The sequence below is a fragment of the Pleurodeles waltl genome, chromosome 10, assembly GCF_031143425.1.
Source record: "Pleurodeles waltl isolate 20211129_DDA chromosome 10, aPleWal1.hap1.20221129, whole genome shotgun sequence".
Taxonomy (NCBI): Eukaryota; Metazoa; Chordata; class Amphibia; order Caudata; family Salamandridae; genus Pleurodeles; species Pleurodeles waltl.
In genome coordinates this window covers 942,877,913-942,898,520 of record NC_090449.1, presented here as the reverse complement: position 1 = coordinate 942,898,520, position 20,608 = coordinate 942,877,913, and the positions used below count along the sequence as shown (strand labels likewise).

The 20,608-nt window shown below is 40.4% G+C and overlaps 1 protein-coding gene across 1 annotated transcript in view; it reads right to left on the bottom strand.

The window, feature by feature from the left end:
- The window catches only part of SLC25A13 (solute carrier family 25 member 13), a 587,939-nt gene that overhangs the window by 395,070 nt on the left and 172,261 nt on the right, over positions 1-20,608 (bottom strand). The window contains exon 6 of the mRNA XM_069211738.1: positions 2,271-2,417. Coding sequence (XP_069067839.1) covers positions 2,271-2,417 — 147 coding nt within the window. The remainder of the gene's footprint in view (positions 1-2,270; positions 2,418-20,608) is intronic.

The following is a 20,608-nucleotide window of genomic DNA, read 5'->3' as shown; positions in this document are numbered from 1 at the left end:
TGGACCAAGTTAGGCCTGCTGAACAAAGTAACTTAAATCCTGGTTGCGGAGCACTGCAAGATCCAGTGTTGAGGATGCACTGGTGGTTTCGACGAGCTGTGGGCTGCGATGCGAGGTCCTGGTGTCGAGGATGTGTCATGAAGGGGCAATTCAAGGAGCTGCAGGTCTACGATGAAAGGTCCTGTATCAAGGAGGCATTGTCCAGCAGCAATTCCAAAGAGCTGCGTGGTCATGCTTTAGTTACCCATTACATAGCAGCAGTTCTGATGCAGAGCTGAGGAGATGCCTCACACTGACTCAGCTCTGCTCAAAGGCCACAGCTGGGCTGGCAGAGCACCTTCTGGCCCACTACCAAGGGTCCAGGATTGGGATGGCCCCAATTAGAGAGTAGGACTCACAGCAGAATCCAGGTTCAGGGTTCATGGTGTTTGGAGCCTTTTCTGTCCCTGAGGCTCTGATGAGGAGGCCAGCCACCTTGCCCTTGGAGCCACTGTGGTGGTCTTGGGTTCAAGGTGCAAGTCCATTCGTTCTCCCTCAGACAGAAGGGCAACAGAGGAGCAGCCCTTCTTGCAGTGGAGCAGCATAGATGTCCTTCTGAGTCTTTCTAAGGTCCAGAGGTGTACTGAAGAGTTGTGTCTGAGGGTCCACTATTTATATCTGGTGCCCACTTTAAAGTGGAAAATGATTCTAGAGCCCTTCCCTTTTAGAGGTGTCTGGAACTTCCTGTCTCCGTGTCCTGGCCCCAGCTTGTCTGGGGGCAGGAATGACTAGTGTGAAACCCTTTGTGAGTGTGTTGGGGCAGAGTCTTTGCAATGTGGAAGTGTGGTAGAGGACAACTCCACCCCACATCAAGTAAGAGATGGCCTATTCTGCCAACACCTATTCCCATTTTCCACACTTTCTGGGCGCAATACACAAAGACCAACTTGCCAGCAACGCCTAGTCATGGGACCCAGGATACAGGCTGTAGGCAACAAATGGCTGAGGAAAGAAAAAGCCAACTTTCTATATATGAATTGTGACTTACAATCCAACTTTTCCATTAAAGAAGGATTTATATTATAAGTATTTAGAGACCAAACTCAACATTCCTATCTGCGCCCAACTGAAAGTTATCACTTATTAAATATAACAAGGTAACCCAATGCTATTTTTTGGGGGCGGCAGGCCTTGCAGTAGTGAAAAACAAACTTACGAGTTTTTCACTACTAGGACCTGTAAACTTCAAAAGTACAATGTTCAACTTTTTTAAATTCAATGCACCCTGCTTTACGGGCTACTTAGGGCCTACCATGGAGGTAACATATGAATTAAAAATGAAGATAAAGGCCTGGCAAAAACGTTATTTTGCCGGGGAAAATTGCAGTTCAAAACTGCACACACAGGCTGCAATGGCAGGCCGGAGAAATGTTCAAAATGCTACTTCAGTGGGTGGCACAATGAGTGCTGCAGGCCAATTAGCAACATTTAATTTAGACACCCTGGTTACATGAAATACCTCTTAACTGGGGACTTCTCAGTAAATTAAGCATTCCAAATGGATGGAAGCCAATGTTAACATGCGTTATGGAGACAGCACAAGCAGTTTAGCACTGGTTAGCAGTGGTAAAATATGCAGAGTCCTGAGGTCTGCTAAAACAGGTAGATTTAAGGCATAAGGTTGGGGAAAACCATGGCAAGAATGTCAGGTCCAACACCCTTAAAGCCTAAACAGATCATCTGTTGTAGATAAATCAGAGAATGACATCAAGATGAAGAGCACACAATAAGCAAGGGAAAACATTGCTAAAACTATTCTTTAACACTGCTTATATGTCATTCGGTAACTGCAGAAACAGACTTTTTTTTACAGTGCACAATGAGCCTACTATGTCAAAAGATCTATTATAAATCCCACACTTCCAAAATACTTCATTTCACCTTTCTCTGAATCAGCTCATGCAATTTAAGTAAATCCAGATTTTGCCAGAGTAGAACACCACAAGTGCAACCTTCGATAACGCGCACTGTTGACTGTCAACTGTCATTCAATACTCATATTGCATACAGTTGTAGTCAGAAAGAGGTTGCAAATGTTTTTAAACAGATTAGTTTGGACTAGGAATCAAACCAACTGAATGTATGAGATTACTATGTAAAGAAAATTACTAAAGAAACATGCAGCAGCAATTAGGTACTGAAGTTTTAAAATTTTAAATGGGGCATTATACTCCATGATAACCCTAATAAACTGAACAAGTTATAATCAAGTATAGGAATTTTTAACTTACAGCAACCAGACATTGTTCGACAAATGGAGTCAAGACATGAGGCCGGATGGTGACCATTATATCACGGAAGTCCATTGCATTGACTGTTCCTGTCCGATCATTGTCACGCTGAACAAAAGCTTGTCTAGCATGCTCCAGCTGTATCTCCTGAAAGCAAATAGAGAACAGTAAAATTATTTAGATGCCACCCACCAATTTGGCAGCCATCTTGTTAATGCCAATGGGGGAAGCTGAAAAGATACACATTTTTGCATTTAATGATATTGTTCAGTACACATCACACACCCCCTTACTTTACATATATAAGTTGGACTTTGTAAGAAGGCATGAATATTAATCTATTCACATTTTGTTTTAATCACATTGTTCACGGTGCAGACAGAAAAATACATTTGCAAAAACAAGATGCACATCTATGGATCTACACACAGAAAATAAGCATGACTGAACTTCTTCACTTTTTTTGGCTAACATTTTTTCAAAAATATTCCACAAAACAGACAGTTAATAGTGGGTAGCAGGTCTATGAGGCCTAGTCAGAAACTGAAATTTGAATTACGTAAAGTAGCACTACTGTAATACCACTAATGTACACAAAAAAGCTCTTCACAAAGTTACAGTCCGAGGTCTTAACTGCCACCTCTCCTTTCTTTTCTGTGCAGAGATCCCTGCCATGGTGGCAGATAACTCTGCACACGTTGGTATACGTTTTAGTAGTATATGTAGGAGGGACAAGGAGGAGTGACCGAAAAATCGGTAATACATATTACTAAATGGGAGGGGTTACCGGACAAACACACCCACTAATACAAACACAACCACATAAATAAGCAAGACCATTGCTATTCTCTAGACTGTTATAGATACTACAGGTCTAAAGGTGTAAAAACAGGAGAGTATGTACCCAAGTCTAGTCTTGGAGTAAGACAAGCAGCACATAACAATGGTGTTCGGGAAATAAAATGCATGCTGAAATAATACAATTATTTCAATAATAAAATTTACAATGAATTACTTTAGGAACAAAATGTTCAACACAATTAATAAAAATGAGTGAGGGTGGGATTTTGTTTAAAATGTGTAAATATAGTTATAAAGAATATATTTAAATTAATGATTTAATTCACATTTAATTGTATTAATGTTCTGTGACACTTACTTCTAGATTAAAATTAATATTTAAAATTCATGTACATATATATTTACATTACAGTATTTAAAATATTTGTGAAAGAATAATAAACCTAAATAATTTTCCCTGTACTTTCTGATAGGGAGATCTCCGCCATGGTGGTGGGAACTCCACTTACATATGCAAAACTAATAGAAACTTTATGCTCATTAATTTGGTTGTGGGAGACTCCACTCTCTGAAGGGTAGAGATATAGTTTTACACCCAAGTGTAAATCTACACTTCAAAATGGTGAATAGCTACAAAGTATACAGTTACTTCTAGGTCTAGTAGTAAATATACACATTAGTAAACATACACTTCTATATTTATGTTTGTGAATAGGGCCCTATGCCTTTCAGAAATGGAGTAAATGGAGACAGCAGTCTTCTAAAAAATAATATACCAGTATATCATTAGGAACTGGAGTTAAGTTTGCACATATCTAAATTACAATAAATGTTAAATATTTGTTATGTACTGTCCAAAACAGTTATTAAAAAAAAATAAACAAGAGCTGGTGGATGGATAAATGACGTCTCATTCTGTCATGGATTCCTTGTAGTACATAAACGTTTTATTTATTTTATTCCTTTTTATAGTTTAGCACAGCTTGCTTTTCAGTTTGTTGTTTTTATATTTTAATCAGCTGCCTTTCTAAGAAGGCATAGTTGTTCAGTTTGCATATTTTTCTCAGCCCGTTGCATGCATTTCACTCTGTGCCCTGCCCAAGGCGGTCATGCTTTGTACACAATTGTTTACCTACAAGAGTTCTGGAGTCAACCCTCTGCTATGGACATATCAGGTCAGAATTGTTCTTAGAACACAACATGTTTTGTTACATACTCATAGGCCTAGGACAAGTAAAGGGCATTCCAGCCAAGGCCATCTGGGAACGTACACCATTCCACTGACAGCTTCGAAGATCTTGGTCCTGACTCGTCAGCCAACTGGGAGGATTGCCAGCAGACAACAGGCAGACCCCTGTCTGCTTTCCAGGTATGGGGTTGGGGCTCCTTCAATGGACCAAGATAGGCAGAAGGACTAACATCACTATGCTCTAGGGGTTTAGACGTTAGAGAGTAAGTAGGAATCATTAGATTTCAACTATACCAGGATGGTGGGATTGTTTATTTTCTTTACTGGTAACCATAATCATTATATTAGGTCTCATCTGCCTAATCAATGCAGCATGTGCTTTTTTTTTTTAAATAACTGAATACAATAATTTCAAGAAATACAATAAAACCCATCTTGCATTTCTTTGTTTGCCTCATGCATGCGACTTTGTGCAACAAAGAGAATGTATGATCTGTGCACCACGACCTCCCTGAGGAGTCAGAGTGTCATGTTTTTAGGGTGCCTCAAACCACCTTTACTTTCTAGGTTTGGGTGAGGTGCTGCGAGCTAGCTGGTGCAGTCAGGCTGGCAGCTTCCAGATGGTATGGGATAGAATCAGTCACCCACACTCAGCAGTGCTGCCGCCCTAACAATACACAGTCTTACCCAGAAGATAAGAGTCCTACGATAACTCTACTCATCCTAATAAAAAGTTTGTAATTAAAAAATTTTGACAACCATTATTCTAAAAAACTAAACAGATTTGTAAATGTGGGCGTAATACCCAATTACAATGCCTTGACAACTTAAAATCTCTGCAACCAAAACTAATGCTTTTTTAGGTTTTAAATCCACTTATAAAAAAACTCTTCAACAAGTTAAAAAGACGTACAATGAGAATTGTATTTGTCTTCACTTCAAAGTAAGGAGATTCTTGGACGCAGATTCCTGGAAGGACAGCAATCCTAAGACCTTAAAGAGTGAATTAACAGAATCTACAAAGAGATGAGGAAGGAAGAATTTACCCTCTATTCAGATTCCACATTAAATTTGAAATAACAGGTGCCAAGGATCAAGCCTAAAGAAACCACAAGTACTATTCAGGTATAATACCTAAAAGGTAATTAAACCTAGAAGGTTTGAGTGTATTAAATATTATTTTTAATTTAATGTATTTATTTATGATATCAAAGAACAGAGAGTGGGGGGTACAAAAAAGTTAAATAGTAAGTCTGACAAAAAAGTATAGCTTAAGACCTTTTCTAAACTGAATGAAAGCGACAATGGCATGAACCTAATTAGGCAAATCAATCCAAAATTAGGTCCATGGTCTGCCAAATCCCTGTTGTGTCTCCTTGTCACTCAACACTGAGGCACTTGAAAATATAGTTGTTGTTAGATCTAAGACGAAGTTTTGGGATATTTGTGGATCTTCTCTATCAAATGTAGTGCAACCAACCTAGAAACACAGCTGAAGATCCAACACAGGGCTTTAAAATATAAATATATACTACTACAGACTGGCAGCAGGAAGTCAAATTTTCCAGGACACAATACCTAAATGAACTGTGGCATTTTGCAAGATCTGTTGATGTTAAATCTTACAGAAGGACAGGCCCAGACGCAATGAGTTAGCTTAGCCAGTTTAGCATTAATCGGGGCTCCCATTGCCATCTTGTGAGGTTTGGGTAGAATGAAGAGCAATGCTTGTCTTAACTATATGAGACTGCAAAACCCCACTAGACCACTATTTCAATTTAGGATCTAGTATCATGATCCTATGCACTTAGAATCTTTTTTTAATAAGTGCAGTTTACCAAAAATTGGGAAAGTACAGTTAACCAAGTGAGGACATATTTGTTACTATTTCATGACCCCAACAACAGGACCTGCATCTTGGCTGTATTTAATGTTAGCCCAATGGGTGCTGAAATGAGAGGACAATACATGAAATCCTTATTGTTAACACTAAATCACAATGCCCTTAAAACAAGATAAATGGAGCTTCAGAGCAGGCTACAACACTCTTTAAAAATAAAGAACTGTGAGGAGCCAAACGAAAATCCAGCATCTCTATTAGCTGTTATTACATTTAACATTGCCAAATTATTATGAGAAAAAACCCTAAATATACACAGGATCCCAAAAACAAGCAAAGGCAATGTCAATAAGTGTGGCTTACAAATGAGTCACTCTGCAGTTACTGGTGAATTCAGGCACTTAATAAGCCATTCCTTATACAGCACGTCACTCATCCTTGCACTCATGCATCTATTCATACACCACTGACTCATTCTTGCATTTACTCACTTACCCACTACAGTAAAACACCCAAACGCAATAAGCTTACTAAAGACAAATGTCAGAGATGGGGAATTTTTAAAATCTACTTGGCCAAGGGACAAAATGCCACCGAGATCTACATGTCCTGCAAAATCCAATTGTCCCACCTCCTCCCTATATCAATTATAAGAGCTGACAGACAAATATTCAATATATTTTTATTTTGTTTTATTGAAATCAATAAACAATTCAGTGCTTTGTAATAATGCTAAAGAAAAAATTGAAGAGTGATATTATCCCTAACATCCAAAAGTATAGAAATTTTATAGGAATGCAACAATAAATGATCTTGAATGGCATGCTGCTCTTAGACTCATATCGTCAATACTTCAATAATTACAATAGATGTGGCCTCTTATGTCCACACACATGCTTTTTTCCTCTTGTTGTAAGCCAGCGATCAACAGCTCTGAGCGGCCATATTCCTCAAAGCTGGGTCCTTACATTTTAATGAGAATTAGGTTGTGGAGAACATCTTGATTTAACCGTGTTCTTAGTGAGTTCCTAACGATATTCATTGCAGAAAACCGGTTCTGCTTCTGCTGTAGATACACTGAACATGAACATCATCTCCACAATCTTTAATATATTAGTCAACCTGGAAAAGTTTTGTTGCTAGCAGGGTGGGGTATGCAGGCAATACAGGAATGCCTTTGGTCTGAAAGCGTTTCATATGGGTTTTAGGTCCACAAACCTGTCGGAAGTGGTGAAAAATGGCTCAAAATGTTGGACCACTGCCTCAGTATCAGAGGGTCCATATTTATGGAGTTCTTCTCTACTTTCTACCCTGGTGTATCATCAAATGCCTGAAGTCTTTCAACTGGCATGCAATTATAATTTGCAAACCTCTAATCAATGTTCTTAACCACATTGTCAATAAGCTCACTGTCACTTTGGATTATTGCTTCTGGTGGGCAGTGTCCTGATAACTATTTCCCAGCCATCAGTAGAAATGTTTCCAAACTTATTTTCTTTGAGGTAGTACAGTTTTTTAAACTGCTGCACATATTCATCCAACTCACTTGTTAGGTCTATTAAGAATTCTGAAAGCTGAGGCACTGGCTTCAGAACATCTCTCAGACTGTAAAGGTTTAAAAAAAAAAAAAAAAAAAATTTCAACTTAGTTACAACTGAGAGATACTTTTTTGCCTTAGCGGCAAAATCATCACTCCTAACTGCAACCTGTCCCAGGAGCAGAACCACTGTCTGCAGGTTTTGTTGCATGACTGCCAAAGCCCTGGTTTTGATGGATACCCATCTAATCTATTTAATATTAGAGACATTTTCAAAATTTTAATCAATTATTCTTGAAATGTCTTTGATATCTCTTAGGACTACACAAATAAAATTTGAAAATCCATTTCAAAGTTTGTTCAAACTGACGAAAAAAAGGGATTGGATTTTAGGTCTATAATCCCAAACTGGAGCTTGTGAGCGACACAGTGGAACAGCAGAAGAAAATGAATTTCTTTCTGTTGAAAAGTAATCATTTTTCCCTGTTCACCACCAGTTTTTGTTGCTGATTGGTGCTGATAATAACTGACTCTGACTGTGCCCTGGGCTCTGTTAGCCAGACCCAGGCCAGTGCTATGTTAAAACACACACATGTAGAAGAGTACACTAGGTATTAGGGTGCCCTTCCAATTGGACTGACAGACCCTTTAATTCCCTAGGATATAATAGGGTAAGGTGTACAATCTGCCTATAAGTCCCCAATATATAATAGGGCATGAAGATTAGAGGCCAAGCAGAATTTCTGCACTTGCATGTGTGCAATGCTGTTTGCTTCCTATCCTTTTAAATGCAGGCCTACCTTGCAGCCTGTCTTTAAAAGTTCAATTCATACCATCTGCATGACAGCCCCTATAAGTTCATAGTGAATAATATGGCAAGGGGGTGCCAACCACCTATAAGACCCTAGTATATAATAGGGCATAGAAGTAGAGGCCCAGCAGAATTGCTACCCTTTGCATGTGGGCACTGCTGGAGGTTTAGAGGTTGTCTCTCATTTTTAAATGCAGCCTGACTCTGCAGAATGCATGTAAATGAAAATGGTGTCCCAATTCGACTTTGGTGCTGTGGGCACTTTAAATGTGATGATCTACCTTATTTACAAATTATGTACCTCCAGGGTCCCCCCTAGGGCAGGGGGTCATGTAACCGTAAGCAGGGGCCTTATAAAAGATGTTTTATAAACCCTGGTTAGGGAAAAACTGATCATTTAATTTTTTCCCCCATTGTAGATACTGGCCTTCATAGGCTATCATTGCTATATTGTATTTCATGGTAATTATAGTAAGGATAAGCACAGAAATTCAAGGACTTAAATGATTTGTTTTGATAAATCCAGCAATTTGACAATGGTGAATTTATCACAACTTGTACATTAAAGACGTTATAGGACTTTTCTTTCTGTGAGCCAAAATCTAGCCTTCTGAAGGTCCCCTCTGATTGGTCAGTGCTAACAGGATTAGCAGAGCTGCTTGATTAAGTGATAAGTGGTTGTCCAGGGGAAAGCCCACCTGGTGAATGGCAGCTCTGGGGCTACACAGGAACGCCAGAGCAGGGGGAGGGGTAATAAAACATACAGCCTCAAAGGAGTACAAGACAGGAGGGAATGCCAAATCACCTAACCCCCCACCTTCTGGACCCCTCAGCCAGATACCAGGCTTAAGAAAGGAATTTGCAGATGTTAGGAGGAGGAGAGCTATGGAAACGAGCCACACTGGAGGATGATTTAGTCAGCTGTTACTGCTCTGCTGAAATTTTAGTCATCATGGATTTTGGAAGACTTGTGCTTTTTGGGACAGGAATATGCCACACTTTGGAGGAAGAGGTCATACATCTGGGCATCACTATGTTCTACTGGTTGGGTGCCCCCTTCCTGATGCCCAGGAGCTGGGAATAAATATGTGAGAGGTGCATAGCCGCTCAGACCTGCTGCCTGAAACTACAAGTGAAAGAAGGACTGCCCTGCTGGAATCTGGTTCTGCATCCTTGGCCTGCACCTCTGAGTGAATTGCACCTCCTGCACAATCTGGTACTACAGCCCTTGGGACGGTGCCTCGCTTCAAGAAGGACTCAGGAGTGGACTCCCTGCAGCTACAGGTTATCATCCCCAGCCTGGAGTGCATTGAGTGGACTTTTAAGGATTTGGCCAGGTGCATTGTGGGAATTGGGGTCCAACTTTCCAAGGACCATCCAGAAGATTCCAGACCTGAGTTTTGGACCCTCTGTACCTGCAAGGAGGACTTCAGGAAAAACCTCCTCAAGATTGGCGAATTTTAGTAAAGTTGGCACTTTGTGTTAAAGGACTAGCAAGTGTTTATTCTTTAAAAAAATAAATAAATCATATCTCTGGTTCCATGGACCAACCAGGAGATTCCAGACCCTAGGATTTGTGTTTTAGACCTTTTGGACCTGCAAGGAGGACTTCAGGAAACACCGCCTGAAGTTTGTAGAATTTTGGTAAAGTTGGCACTTTGCATTTCTACACGCTAGAAAGTGTTGTTCTTTTAATATTCGTATCTTTGGTTCCCTACATTGGGTTTTTGTTGTTTTGGTATCTATTTACTCATAAAAATAGGACCCATTGTTATAAATTAATGTGTGATTTTTATTGTGTGTTGTGTCTCACTTATTTGCTGTATTGGTGTTTTTGAATGCTGTAGACTCGTCTCCTAAGTTAGGCCTGCCTGCTCGGTTACAGCTACTGAGGGTTGAGCAAGGGGGTAATTTACTGAGACCTTTACTGAACCTATATTTTATTAGTGGCCTTATTGCCAGTGGTAGGGTCATACTTATCAATGACAATAACCCACTATCCAACACTTTCTTTAGGAGTGTAGATCCCATCATAACTACAGCATCATCATAATTGACAGCTATTAGGACGAAAGTTCTGTAGACCTCATATCGACTGAATCCAAAGATAAGCTTCTGATTCCTTTAAATATACCATCCAGAACACCTTGAGCATGTGCATGTTCGAGTGGAACAAGATCTGCAGTTATGCACCATTGATTACTCTCACCAGCACAGTTTCCTGTCCAATGATGACACTAGCACAGTTTCCTGTTCAATAATGGCACTATCTGTGCTTTCATCAGCAGTAATGCAGACGAAGTGAGAGTTTGAAACTATTTTTTGATGTCCTGTCGAAGTATATGTGCCTCACATCTTATGAACTCTGAGGCTTTTTCATGGTTTGTGTAAATGTCTCCTACATCCACACCTGCTTTCTTCATAGCCCTACATAGGGTTTCCATGTCTAAGAGTGGCTTACCTTGTTTTGTAATTCGGTAAGCATTATTAAACAAGATTGTCAGTTTATTTATTTCTCCTTGCAGTGCTTGCATGAGGGGCTGCTCTGTGGGGACATTGGAATTTGAGGTGCTCGCTGTAAGAGTCAGACTGCAAGGACGTTTCTTTCGTTTCCTGGCAGTCCCATGAAGCGTATGTCATATGTCCCTTACTAGTTTCATGAGCTCTCACTGGTTCGATGTGCAACTTGTCACATTCACTTAAGAATTCATTTCTACATGAACTTGAATAACTGACTGATACAGTAGGATTTGTCTGGCAAATAGTGCAATAAATTTTTGGTCCTTCTCCCTCCTGACGTTCCTTCAGGGCTAGCCATGGCCAGGATTCCACCCAGTGAGACTGAAAAACGTGCTTTCTTTTTTCAGACTCATACTTTTTGTTCTTCGTTATGTTAGGATTATGTGGGGTGGTTCTTTTTGGTTTCCTTCTACTGGGTTTTCCTTATCAGTGTCTCTACTTTTTATTTTTTTATCCAAAGTTGAATAGACTTTGCTGAGACATAATTGCCAGTCAACAGGACAGAGTGATCAAGTATGAGACTATACTTGATACAAATTTAAATTCAGTGTCAAGAATGTTGACCTATTTATGGCATCAAGCTTTTTACATATGAGACAGCACTTAATCTTGATAGAGGTTTCTTTTTACCCTTTTCCAAAGTCGTTGAGAACAAGGGTTGGGGCTGCCTGCTGCAATGAACCTCTGTATTGCTACTACGGTTCATAGTGATTCTGTCTCATGGCAAGTTGTGAACGCACTAAAGTCTGTTGCTACACTGACTGCACTCTAGACCAAGAAGCCAAGAATAAATTTACACTAAGAACAAACAATGATCTGAGCTTTGGAATAGGACAAGCTTATATAAAGCTGATGAAAATGTACCATCCATGTTACCATTAAAAAAAATGTGTAATTGACTGCTTAAGAAAGATGAATTAGAGCAAGCAAGAAAACAAAAGAAAGCGGGGAAATAAGGGAAGAAAAGGGAAAGGTCAAAAAGGAACGAAAGATGGAAGGCAAAAAGCAAAAAAAAGGTGGAAGGAAGGAAAGAGGTACTTAGTAGTTAAAAAATGGTTACTAAAAACCAAATTACATCCCACCTATACTTAAAAGTTCTGCAAATTTAACGCCATGACATTTGTTTTTTTTTGGACAAAGCTTGTCAAAGAACCATTGGTGAAGTAGAGTCCAGAAATGCCACGAACTAGGAGCAGTCTAGTTTAAAGCTATTTTTCAACAATGTTCGAAGGAGAAAGGAACTAATAAAGCTGAAATGTGACATGTGCTCACTGTGTTCTACGATCACATTAGACAGCACTGGTACTAAAGGGACTCCTTGTGGCTTGTGAAAGAGAAAAATACAGCTACTCAAAGTGACTTTAAACTGAGGCTCAAGTATGCTGACCCACTGCCCCATGCTGTACGCTTGTAGTGGGTAGAAGCAAAATGGGAATGATACAACAACAGACCCAGGGATAAAAAGAGGTGGCCAAAAGCCCCTTTAAGTAAGTATATTATACATATAATTTTAGTAAAATCAAAAAGCCTTGGCTACAGCCAGACCTAAAAAGCAGTGATGATGCGACCACGTCATTCCACTTGCACGTGCATGCATGTACTTGTATTAGAACGCATATGAATGGAATGACTCCAGTGCCATTTATAAAAATAAAAAAATAAAAACTTTTGGACGATGCCATTTGGTATCATGAAAATAAGAGAAGAAAAAGAAGAAAACAAACAGGCATGACGATGAGACCATTTCCTAGGGTCACACATGTATGAGAATGTATGCAGTGCATGCTTCACCATAAAAAGCATGCGCCTTTGGAATGAGTGGGCACATTTTTTAAAATGTTTATTTATTGATCAAAAATGGACACACTTTGGCTTGCCTACAGACAGACAGATGTCTGTTTCATGCCCTGCCAAGGAGCTAGAATCTCATTCGAACAGCTGCGAGGGCTGTGAGTGGCATAAACTGCACAAATGTAGAGGGAAGAGTGTGCACAATTGTAAAATGTACAATGCCAAACAGCTATCAAGCTCTGACAGGGCTATAAATCTGCCAATTGCACACCAGTCAACACATGAATTTACCAAACCCTAATTTTCTGTCTCAGCAAAAAGGACTGCTTTCATGCACACTGGCAGGCCGTCCTGTAGCCCGCAAGCTAGCCTCTGCATTTCACAACAAGGTGAGAAGTGCTCCTGGGTGTCGTCCACATTGCAAATCCACTCAGATGCCAGAGACTCAGCGCCACTTGGGAGGAGGTCAACCCAGAGCAAGCACTTCTTTGGGCACATCAAAAGCTATACATTACATCCCACAGGCTTTTCGCTCTCCTGTCACCATGCAAAGTTGGTAGCCTTGGGATAGCTCCTCAAAGGGGTGGCGCTGATGACAGATGTACAGGGCAGAGGCCATCCTGTAGCTGAGGAGATGATGGCCCACTAAGGAGCTGGACACCAGCGATGTTGGTAGCCCGCATGCAGCACTTCTAACAATCTGCTGTTCACGTGCCAGCATTCTATGACGGTCTCCTCTACTCCTGCGGTCTCTTGCCCAAGCCCATCCTCCATTTTTAGAGAGGCCCTGGCCTGCACCCTGGACGTGTGCTCGTTCTCTCTGTCCTCGTCCCCACTACCTTAGCAAGAGCAGCCGTTTGCAGCCCACCTCCTCATGGGAGTCTGGGTCTTCCCTGGTCTACTGACCCTACCATTTCAGAGAGGCCTGGGTTCTGGCCCTCACCTTTCCGAGGAGCAGGAGTTCTTGACTCAGGCTGATTTCAGGGAGGTCTGTCCCCTGGTCTCACTTCCTTGGAGCATTTCCCCAGAGAGGAACAGGAGTGTTTGACTTAGGCTGATTTCAGGAAGGTCTGGTTCCTGGCTTCACCTCCTTGGAGCATTTGCTCCAGACTCATTTTAGAGAGGCCTGGGCTCTGAGCCTAACCTCAAAGGGAGGACTGGGCACCGGTGGAAGAAAAGAGGTTACAGAGACTCCTCAGAGCCCATAAGAGCTGTGTTAAACAATGTTTTTTTTAATAATACCGCTAAATGCCCCCCCCAGACGTTTCTTTACAAACTGGCCCTTGTTTAATCTGCGTCCCATAGCTTGCTGTACTCTGACCCCGCACTGCTGTCTTGGGACTGCATATTGCTCATGTACCCACATTTCGCTTATGTTTTCTACAAAGTTGTCAGCCACTATTTCCACTAAGAGTACATTTGAAAGAAACAGTTACAATCTGGCAGAACGTTTTTTTACATTTAGACACTGTGCGCCAATATTCAATCTTCTGCCTTGCCAATATCAACAGCCTGCTTACAGTCGAGGCGCAGCTCCTCTTGCCACTAAAAGAGAGGCAGTGTCCATCAGAGATTGCCATGCTGGCAAAATTATGGAAATTTTACTGCAGCACAATGCTGCTAAAAAGATGAAAGATCCTGTTAGGTGTAGATTGTGCCCCAGCGCTACCAGCTCTTCAGCGGTGCAGGGACCCAGAAATGTTGGGAAAGTCTAAATTCAGTTTTAAGCTGATTTGGCCCCCCACTTCAGTAAACCTTAAATCATCCAGACTGTGTCTGACAATGGCCACAGAAGGGCTCAAATGAACTATGAGTGAGGGCCCAGTATGTGGAGTGGTGAAGATGGTTTCAGATAAACTAGAAGTGGCTCCATGGCTATTCTTTCTAGAATAAAATTCTGACAGCCAAAGATAACCAGTGAATAAATCCTGCCCCAAATCAGCAATATCGCAGCCACCCCTCGTATGAGCCATCCGCTGTCAGATTCAGAATAAAGTTGAGACAAAGCGCTAAGTCACATCAAGTCACCCCCTGCTCACCCTCTTTCACGCAACTACTCCCGCAATTTGGTAAAATTTTGGAGCAGCACTGCTCCAAGAATTAATAAATGAAAATGCTACTCTACACAAACCCTTCGTAGCAAAACGCATATAAGCCAGTGTAAACGTAAACATTATTTACAAAACCTCTGCATCTGTACCTGATATAGTGTCCATGCTTACGTTATGTAATGAAACTCGCATGCAAACACACCATGACCGACCAGCACAAGAGGATGCATCATTCATTTAATTGGATTGTCACGTGCCTGGCGTGAAAGGGGTGTTGAATCCCTCAGCCAATGGAAATGGTGGCAACAATGATACTATGGCAGTGCTTATTTTTTGTATACGGAAGCCTCACGGAGACCGCAACCTGCCTCATGCGGAGACACTGAAGTTTCACTCCCCAGCCAATCTCTGGCTAGAGCCCAGTCAAGGGTTTCTAGCCAATCAGAGGCCTCCAAAGATTCCCTGACTTTCTTCCATCATTTGTAATTGGCTCCGAGCCCTAGAGTGCCTACAGCTCGTATAATATTTAAGTGATTTAATGTCTACTTGTCCGTCGGACAAAATAGACATTAAATCTTCTTATCTGTCATAGAAAACAACATGGTTGTTGGGCTATGATTCCCTCACCCCTGATAAGTGCTGGGCACATGCTTGCAATAAATATTAAGCTGAAAAAGGACACACACAAAGACAAAGACAGACATCCTGCGAAGGTATTTCCAGAGTATCACTGATTTAAAGTAAAAAAATTTATCTAGGTTTAGAAGCAATTTGCTTGTCATCCTGGAGTGGCACAACAATGATAAACCGTGCACATACCTAGAAATTGATCTAGGAGTTAGGGTATTTATTAGAATAAAGCCATATGTTAAGATACATCTGCCAGAGGTCCTGTACACACTTAAATACACCAAGACAGACAGTAATTGTGAGATCCCATTTAACAAATTAACTGTCTACAGGCTTTAAGAATGTTTAATACCAAATCACACTTAAAGGTATCCTGGCTTTGAAATATGTTTTTCATAATAAATGTCTGACCTACTACTTTTGTTCTACGTATTATAACAAAAACATCAGACCTACCACATCTGACATAACTTTCTAATGAGCCAGTCTGACCTCTAGCCTTTATCACTGGATAACCACTATAACCATCTTTGGTCCAATGTACTGTACATAACGTTTAACACAAGACAAAACAACCAAGTAGACATTCATGTAATTACAAATATGTGCAAAATTACAGTTATTGAAAAGTAGACAACCCCAATTAAGAAAGTTTAACAAGGATCATTAAAGTAAACATCTCCAACCAAGGTTTTGGCAGACATGGTAGCCAACCCCCAATTGTCTACTATGGTAATCTTAACACTTCATGCAACAAAATATATGTGTGCAGTCACAGTGGAATAACAATCCACCGTTCAATGTCCTTTTATTTTAACATATGATTTTCTCAACAAATTAGTAATTACTGTCTTGCTATACATTTGTATCATAAACAGATTATGCCTATTGCATCTAACATACTTTTTCCCAATGATCCATTCAGGTTTATCATAGGCTTGACACCATCACCAACTCAGCCCTTCTACATAACCTTTCCCACCAGGCAACCATCAGATATACAGACTTAAACTTTCAAATATGTACACAATTACAACTGGCATAACAATTTACAACTACTCCTAAAGGAGCCTAACAAAGATTTTGTATGTGCACATTTTGTGCTCCTGTGGTCCTATGATCTATCAAAGTGGATCACGAACACCAAAGTCCCTGTCCAATTTTCTAATCTGCGAGACTCCATATAACCAAATTCCTGACAACAGACTATGACTTTTGCCCTTTAAAAGCCTACCACCTTTAACATGTTATTCACAATAAGTCAGGATTAGGGTTTAACAAGGATCATCCAATTGCAAGCCTTCTACCCGTACGGTTTGTCAGACAGAGTAACCAATACCAAAATCCTTGTCTGCTTTGGTAATTTGGGATAATTAATGTAAAAAAACGACTTCTATATAGGCTTTAGCAAAGTGGAATAACAATCCACCCTTAAAATCCTGACCGCCTTCAACATATGTTTTTCACATTAAATAAGTCAAATCTATTATTTTTGTCGGAATCTTTCATAATAAATAGAAAAAGCCCTATAGATCTTATATAATGAGCACAATAAGCAACCCAGCCCTGCAGTACTGAGCATAAGCTTTCCCACATGGCAAAACTGCCAATACAAGCAATCTTATTAGTGGCAGCACACAATATCTGCCTAGTCAAATGCTGTACTCAAGGCAATCAACATGTGGGCAAAACAGAAGCCCCTCGCTCTGAAGTGCTTCTTAGAACTCTTTCCCTATTAATCTGATAAGATAAAACCAGAGCTCTCTGTAAATCCAGACCTCAAACAAGCACTGGCAAACCTAAAATGTCTTCCCTTTTCGCCTATTTGGTTTGCCAAAACTTTATGGCAACGCTGACAGCATTGAGGGGGGGATAAAAGACACAATGAATTAAGCAGTTGTGTCATTCTGTTGATGCCCACAAGTGAGCACATAATGACGCGTATGACATTCTTTTGTGTGTTTTATTAACCGATCTATGAAGGCAAATGGCAACTAACTTGGTCAATAAAAAAAATAATAATAATAAAGTGTGCAAAAGGTGCTTGGCTGAGAGCTGGCAACAATTTGCTGGCTGGCCCACCAAAAAATAAATAAATAAAACAATATATATATATATATATATATATATATATATATATATATATATAAGCCACACTGATCCTGGGACAGTTTAGAGTGAGAAAAAGGGTATGAGGGACGGAGTTGAAAAAAATAAATACATGCTCGTGAAGTGCTCAAACTAAGGAAAATGTAGTTCCCTAAAAGGAAGAATACAAGGCAGTCAAGAAAAAGAATGATAAAGAAGCTACTGAACAATGCAACTACCACTGCAAATTATAAATACTTAAAACATGTCACTCCTGTCCTGAAAATTCCCTTTTGACTATTAAGATGCTGCTGTATTTCAGCAAAGTAAAGTCATGCATATACCTTAGGGTTAAAACAGCAGTATCAAGGTTTCATGATGATGTTGAGCATCAAGAGAGTAAAAGGCAGTCTTTGGCAACCCACAATGAATGGTTATGAAATAAGATAACTGTTGATATTAATGCCTTTGAGATTTGTTTTTAACTGTCTGCTTCTTTACTTTCTTAAGCGACGGAGCAACACTTACCTCACTATATGGTTATATTTGTCTGTATTCTTGATTCTACATGGAACTCCAACAAACTCGAAGATGGATAGCAGATATCGGTTATTAGTATGGTGCCCACTTGATCCCAAAAGGACAGAGAATTTGCCCCAAAAGTGTGATCCCTCTACCAACTTCAATCATTTATTTCGAATAAAGGCTCACTGTTCCCTAGCACCAAGTTGAGCTTGTCTCATCCCTGCAAACTTTACATCAAGCAAAGATGTTTCAGAAAGGGGATCCAAAGTTCATTCAAAAGATGAACAAGGAACAGACACTATGGACTTTGATGGAGTTCTCAAGCACTGGACCACCACGTGCCTGAAAACAGAACCCAGTTGCTCAAGGTGGAGCTAATCCAAAACCATTTCCATCCCCCTGCTGTCCTCAAAGCCTCAGTTCTTTCATCACCAACATATTTTATGGGGAGTTCTGCTCTACATGACACAAACCTCAGTATCAGTCAATATCCAGATGACATTCACAAGTACCTGAGAATCTAATTAGGTCAAGACATAAGCATCTGAAATACTCCCTCACCACAATCCAAGTATGGATTATCCTTCATTAAATTGCACAAGATTTACTTTGTGTGCTTCACAAATGAGAGCAAGCTACAAACAGAATAGTTCTCAAAGGTAATTTGAGATAGTGTCTCTCCAAGAGTTAAATCTGAAAATTCCTTCTAACAGCATATTACCTGTAACCTCACTTTGTAGATCCCCAACACATACAACAAAATAGGGTGCCTTGCACCAACTCCACCTGCACCATATGCTAATGCTGTTCCTTACAGAAACTATACATGACCAAAGTACAGACACTGGTACTGTTCTACCTCCATTGTGGCAATGCCTTGCTTAAGTGTCCCAGGGACCCATGTAATGCCACTAAAGAGCATCCGCCAAGCAATGGTCAATCTCATCAATGGCCTTTACTAGTTTCAGAGAACTATCCATACAATAAAAGAGCTACACTCGAACCCCTAGCAAGGATGCGTCCCATTCAAAAGAGCATGTATCATCTATTAGGGCATTGATACTAATAATCTACATTACTCACTACCAAGATCAAAATATAAACCGAATATGGCATAACATTTAGAGCGGTCAAGGTGAGGTCATTATATGCACTCTGTCTAAATTCTGCTTCCTTTCCTCTGACAGTCCCCTAAAATTCACACCCTTATTGCAATTGCTGTGCGCTCTGATCATCTTACCATATGGGATTGATTTACTTTGGGAACAGTGTTTACCAAGAGAAAGCATGTAATACTACATTACATGGTGTTTCTTTACGAAGTAGCCTGCTTTCTGTGCAACCATTCTTATGGCATAATTAAAGATCCCCAAATGATATTCTGTTCTTATTATAGGTCATAGTGAAATGTATATGGTAATGATTACACTTCAGGTAATCATGAAACTCTTGATTCAACGCTTGTGCCCGTTTAGATCATTAAGATGTCCTCAATACATATTGCCCAGTAAAGGGGTCCTGTTTATCCATTTATTTACCCATGGGCTCCAGACATTTACCCTCTAAGACAGAGGTCTTCAAACGTTTTTGCTCTGAGCCCCCTAAGCAATATGGTATGAAGTTGCCCCTCTGTCCAAAACTACAAGGCAAAGATATAGGGAGGGATGATCGTCGGGCGAGGAACATGAGATAATTACAGGCGTGCTTTTCTGTAGCTCATAATCCCACTAAATGTGGGGCAACAGCATCAAACAAGAACAGAATTGATCAAAATTACTACTCCCGATAATTGTGGTGCTATGGGCCCCAATACAACTCCACCTGATGCAATACTGATGGCTGTAGCCCCGAGAAGCTGGCTCTCTCCTCTTTTTTCACTCCTTCCCTACCATGTCTAACCCTCACTCTAATCTCGAAGTAAGCCCCGTCAATCTCTGAAAAAATAATAATAAATGAGTTACTGAATGCTGCCCCCTTTTTTGTGCCAAGGATACCTTCTGCCCCAATCCTAGCAAGGAAAATGAGCCCCCATGCCCACTTTTTACTGTAAATCATTCATAATTGTAATGCAGTGGGCCACTGGGAAAAAGTGTCACTGCATCTGTTTCACTAATGATAGCTACTGCTTTGCTGTCGCTTCTGACCTTTATTAACAACATGGGCTTCCATCTCTCAAATCAAGTTGTCACCTCTGCTTCATTTTTCCCCTTCCTTGGCCCATTGCTCCAGGGCTCAAAGAAACACTGGCACAGAAAGTATACCCGAGGCCTCTAATGCACCTGCAGCACAAATGTTACTTACTGCTCTGCAAAGCAGGCTGTCTACTCTGCCCACTCAGCATGGCCACTACTTCTAGGCCAGATGCCCAAAGCAGGCTTTCTATTTTTTTGGGGAAAAAAAAAAAAAAACACAAAAAAACATAAAAGCATATTTAGCTCTACCCCCAAATCCCCTGCTGAATGGACCCTGCTCCATCCGCAACAATGGTGACCTGGGCCCTAATGTCAGTAAGGGAAACGCACCCTGTGTTCTTTTTCATAGTGAGACTTCCACAA